This window comes from Marmota marmota, unplaced genomic scaffold (assembly GCF_001458135.2).
Source record: "Marmota marmota marmota unplaced genomic scaffold, marMar, whole genome shotgun sequence".
Classification (NCBI taxonomy): Eukaryota; Metazoa; Chordata; class Mammalia; order Rodentia; family Sciuridae; genus Marmota; species Marmota marmota.
This window is the reverse complement of record NW_025999977.1, coordinates 9,393,243-9,399,198: the sequence shown is the minus strand read 5'-3', so window position 1 is coordinate 9,399,198 and position 5,956 is coordinate 9,393,243. Positions and strand designations below refer to the sequence as shown.

The following is a 5,956-nucleotide window of genomic DNA, read 5'->3' as shown; positions in this document are numbered from 1 at the left end:
TCTTGGCAAGGCAAACTTTACATATGCAGAAGGGGGTGCTACAAAAGTCTGGCAAGCAAGCACACTTGGGCAGGAAGTCTACCTGTTTTAATTCCTAACACAGCACTGCCCCTTGGTCTGATAGGAGGAGCTCAGGGTTACAATCTATGTTTTTGGTCAGTTTTAAAATTGGGGCAGGCCAAGGGAAGGGCTATAGTTAAAATTGTAACAATTGGATCTCAAAATGACTACAATTGGATCTTACATCCCAATTAAGGCTAAGTACTATATTCTAAAAATGGACGATTGAACTTTTTATTTCTCACAGTTGTAGTATGTATTAATTATATATAACTATATATATAATTATATATGTAACTATAGTTATATATAATTATTTATAATTACATATAGTTATACGTATATAGTCATATATATTATATACTAATTATATATAGTGGGTCTATTTCTGGGCTGTATATTCTGTTCCATTAATTTATATGTCTGTTCTCTGTTTTGACTACTGTAGCTTTATAGTAACTCTTGATGTTGGGTACTTAGTTCTGCAACTTTATCTCCTTCAGTATTGTGTTGCCAATTCTGGGTCTTATCTCTCCATATATTAGAATTAGTTTGTTGATATCTACAAAATTACTTGCTGAGATTTTGATTGAGATTGCAGTGACTCTCTAGATCAAGTTGGGAAGAGGTGATATCTTGACAATAGTGTTCCTGCACAGAAACATGCAATATCTTTAGATTTTTATAGTTTTCTTCATATAGCTCTTCTGCATATTTTATTAGATTTATACCCAAGTACTTAATTTTGAGAGTGCTAATGTCAGCGGTTTTAAAAAATATTTTTTTTAAGTTATGGTATGGACACAACACCTTTATTTTGTTTATTTTTAATGTGGTGCTGAGGATTGAACCTAGTGCCTCATATGTGCTAGGCAAGAGTTCTACCACTGAGCTACAAACCCAGCCCAATAGTGGGGTTTTTAAAAAATATTTTTATTTAAAGATGGACACAATACCTTTATTTTTTTTTTATTTATTTTTATGTGATGCTGAGGATTGAACCCAGCACCACACATGTGCTAGGCGAGTGCTTTGCCGCTGAGCCACAACCCCAGCCCGGGTTCCAGGAGTTTTCTTATCAATTCTTTCGGGTTTTCTGCCACGACTTTTTAAAAATACCAACTGATATTTATTTAACGAGGGTATGGTTCTAGATTATTAAAATATAGTCATGGTCTTAGCAAAACCTTGCTAATCTGGAAGCTCTTTTCTCTTGGAGTCATTTTAGGAATATAGCATGAAGATTTCTTTAAGACCTTCAATTTCGTGTAATAATTTAAAAATATATATTACATCTTTTAAAAAATCATGGTAAATGCACATAACATAAAAACTCACCAACTTAAACCATTTTTAAAGTAGGTTAAATGCAGTCACATTGTTGTGAAAACAATCTCTAGAACTTTTATCTTGCAAAACCAAAACAGTATACCCATTAAACAACTCCTGGTTTCTTTCTCTCCTCAGCCCCTGGCAATCACAGTTCTACTTCCTGTTTCTATGAATTTGACTACTCTAGATACCTCATATTAGTGGAATTATATGATGTTTGTCTTTTCACGACTGGCTTATTTCACTTAGCACAGTGTATTCAAAGTATATTGGTGATGTAGCATGTGTCAGATATTATCTTAAGGCTGAGTATTGTAATTTGTGTGGATATATACACTATATTTTGTTTATCCATTTATCTGTTGATTGATGTTTAGGTTGTTTCTGTGTTTTGGCTATTGTGAATAACAGTACTGCTATTGACATGGGTACATAGATACCTGCTTGAATTGCGAGATCACACGGCAATTCTGTTTTGAATATTTTTTGGGGGGAGGGGTAATGGGAATTGAACAAAGGAACACTATATCACTGAGCTTCATCCCTAGCCCTTTTTTATTTTGAGACAGTTGGCAAGACTGGCTTCAAACTTGCAATCCTCCTACCTCAGCCTCCTGAATCACTGTGGTTACAGGTATGCACCACTGTCCCTGGTTCTATTTTTAATTTTTTTGAGGAATCACTGTACTATTTTCCATAGTGGCTATACCATTTTATATTCCCAACACCAATGTACAAGTTTTTCAATTTATCTTGTTAATACTTGCTATATTCTCTTGTTTCTTTCTTTTTTTTATTTGTGAACCCAGGGCCTCATATATGCTAGGTCTTTTTTTTTTTTTTTTAATGTAGTAGTCATCCCAATGTGTATGAAGTGGTATATTGTAGTTTTGGTTTTCCTTTTCCTAAATATTAGTGATGTTGAGCATCATTTCCTGTCTTCTTGGCCATTTGTATATCTTCTTTGGAGAAATGTTTATTCAGATTCTTTGCTCAAGTTGGTTACTTGTTTTTTTTTTGTTCATACGTATTTCTCAACCTAAGTGGAGCTGTAGGAATTCTTTATATTTTCTAGATACTAAGTCCTTACCAGATATGATTTAAACATATTTTCTTCCTTTTTACTCTGTTGGTGTCCTGTAATGCACAGATATTACTAATTTCAGTGAATCCAATTTACCTGTTTTTACTTTGCTGAATGCTTTATGTCATATCCAAGAAATAATTTTTAAGTGCAATGTAATGAAGTTGTGTTTTCTTCTAAAGCTTTACAGTTTTGTATCTTATGTTTGGGTCTTGGATCCATTTTGAGTTAGATTTTGTATATGACACTATGTAAGGGTCCAGGTTCATTCTTTTGCATGTTCATTTTTTCCCCCCCTGTTCATTGAAAAGACTATCCTTTCTCCACTCAATGGTCTTGGTACTTTTGTTGAAAAATCATATATTTATTTATTATTCATAATATATTCTTGTTAACTATCTAAACTTGTTTTTTTTTAATAACTTGAGTCCATTTTTCTAGTTTCATGTGAAGGTGGAAAAATGGAGAATTTAAGCAAAAGTTTTTTTTAGTTTTCACTTAATAACTGGCAAACATGGTTACTTCATACTATCATATAGAACGATATAGATGTATTCATAACTATATTTTCTTTAATACATCATTAGCACAGGCTATGGCCTCCTCACATAGAACCTAGAAATGGTACTGAACTTTTCTACCACACTTCCCATATAGTTGTAAAAGACAATGGTCAAATGAGCAAAAGGATATGTAGATCAGGAAATGCAGTTTGTTTTAGGTTAATGACTTTAGTAGAAAGTCTGGAGAAAATGTATTCTTTGGCAAAATTATATTTTTTTCAATATAATATTTAATTTAAAAATTGACTTTTATTTATCTGTGTGATAAAGGAGGGTGGAAAATTAAAATTTGCTGATAACTGAAACTTTTTTGTTTATGTTGTTTTGATATGGGATCTCACTAAGTTGACTAGGCTGGTCATGAACTCCTGGGCTCAAGTGAATGTGCTTCCTCAGCCTCCCCAACAGCATGGTGCATGCATATCACCATTCCTGGACATTTTATCTCTATTTAAAATGTGGCACACACATTACAAATTACCAACAAAACAAAACAAAAAACCCAAAAACAAAACAAAGAAAAACCCAGACAAAAACAAACAAAAAATTACCTAAAACTTTTTAAGGAGAGTTGTGAATTGAAAAATCTTTTACTCCCTTTGTCATATTCCCCAGTAGAGGTATAGATGCATAGAAAGTAGGAAGAAAAATCTGAAGTATAAAAACCTCAGTGTAGCTTTTAAGAAGATCTAATTTTATAATTCATGCACAATATTTCAAGATGTTGATTATTACAGATATCTACAATTTGAAAACTTTTATATGCTAATGAACAGGTATCAAGAACTGTGAAGGGTCCAAAATTTTACCCTACTTACAAGTTAATAAATTATGGAACTGTTTCATGTCTGCTGGTAAAAGGCATAAGACTCCTGGCATTAGAAACAAAGGACAGTTTATTAATCATAACAATAGTACCCAGAGTATCAATATTTTTTTTTAGTATTTATTTTTTAGTTGTAGTTGAACACGATACCTTAATTTTATGTGGTGCTAAGGATCAAACCCAGGGTCTATCACTGAGCTACAGCCCCAACCCAGCATTTTAAATATATTTATTTTTGCATTGATTTCCTGAGTTCTATTACCATATAGCAATGTGAAAAGGGCCAAATGCCACCAGCACACTCTGGGCTATTTAAAGAGAAAGAACTCAGAACTTAAGGAGCCTCAAATCTTTTATAATAGATAGTAAACATGCCTACTCTTTGCTCCAGAGGAAGATAATATCTCTGAGTTTTATGGGGCAGTCAGTGCCTCATAGCAGTAAGATTCAAAAGATACAGGGGAAATGTCTACTACTAATGGGTTTGAGCTGACATTTTTGCTTAATAAATATTTTACATATAATGTAAATTAGTGATATAAGTAAGACCAGCTGACAAAATTTTTAAAATACTAGAGAACAAGGTTTAAATATTGTTTTTGAAGTACCTAATAATGTACAGCTTAAAACATTTTCAAAATTTGTATATTACTAAAAATAAAGTATGTTAAGGACTTTTATTTAGGATCACTTTGCTACTATTATGCTATGTTACATAGACCATCTTTCCTTTTTAAAAATCCATATGGGGAGATTTTAATTGAATTAGGTCATGAAAAAGGCTGATTTCTTTTTGAAGTTAAAAAAAAAAAAAGTTCATTTTTTTACACCAAACCAAAGTGAACCATTCTGAGAGAACCACCATCTCCAATGTCCTGCAAGTAAATAGACAAACATAATTAAAATAAAATCATGTTTAAGCAGAGCAAAAATATTGACTTAAAAATAGTAAAGATTTAAATGTTAAGTATTTAAAAACAGTGAAATAAAATTCTTTAAAATGTATTTTACATATGTAGATACAAGATCTTTATATTTATCTTACTCAATTATTAAAACTCATTATAGTTTTCATGAAATTAATCAAGAAATATATGAAGTATAAAAAGGCAAAGAAGGAAGGACAAGATGATAATTGAAATTTAGAAGCTTTTGAGGACTCCTACAACAAAAAATTGTAAACTGCAGTTTATTGTGATTCTGCCTATTTGATTTTAAAATACTGTGTGTTCTAAAAGGTTCTAAATACAATACAATGCATTTCTTAAATCTGATTTTTTTTAACTGAATATTTGACCAGTGACTCCTGAGGTAAGGAATCAAATAGAAAAGATTATATAATTTCATAAGCTTTTTACAACATGTTATAAAAGTAAAAAGAAATATTAACAAGAACTTCATTCATTTCCCATTTGTTATTCTTTCCATGATTCATACCTCTCCTATACCGATATCAACATCATTGGGTACAGAAAAGCAAGATTTTATGATGGGATTCTGAAACTAGAGAGTATGTTTGAAGGCAAGACTAAAGAAGAGTAATTCCAGGTACTGGGGCTGTAGCTCAGTGGCAGAGCGCATGCCTACCATGTGTGGGGCACTGGGTTAGATCCTCAGCACCACATAAAAATAAACAAAATAAAGGCATTCTGTCCATCTACAGCTATCAATAAATAAATAAATCAGAGTGTTTTCATTTGAAAAATCATACATTAGGAGCAGTTTTTGAAAATTTGAAGGTAGCCTACTTGCAGTTGAAATGATAAGGTGAAAGGTGAAGAAAGTAGGGATAACAGCTGGCACTCATACTAATGATACAGCCGGTTACCAGTGATGACTTCTGCTTCTTCACATATTGAACACATAAGCATATAAATCAGGGTTTATCAACAACAAGTGCTGGCGAGGATGTGGGGAAAAGGGTACACTTTTACATTGCTGGTGGGACTGCAAATTGGTGCAGCCAATTTGGAAAGCAGTATGGAGATTTCTTGGAAAGCTGGGAATGGAGCCACCATTTGACCCAGCTATTCCCCTTCTTGGTCTATTCCCTAAAGACCTAAAAAGAGCATGCTACAGGGACACTGCTAC

General features: G+C 32.6%; 1 protein-coding gene across 10 annotated transcripts in view; it reads right to left on the bottom strand.

The window, feature by feature from the left end:
* Nucleotides 1-2,163: 2,163 nt before the first annotated feature.
* The window catches only part of LOC107137246 (WD repeat containing planar cell polarity effector), a 487,063-nt gene continuing 483,270 nt past the window's right edge, over nucleotides 2,164-5,956 (bottom strand). For all 10 annotated transcript variants that reach the window (XM_048804219.1, XM_048804220.1, XM_048804222.1 and 7 more), the window contains one exon: nucleotides 2,164-4,740. In XM_048804219.1, coding sequence (XP_048660176.1) covers nucleotides 4,690-4,740 — 51 coding nt within the window. In that variant the 3' untranslated portion in view covers nucleotides 2,164-4,689. The remainder of the gene's footprint in view (nucleotides 4,741-5,956) is intronic.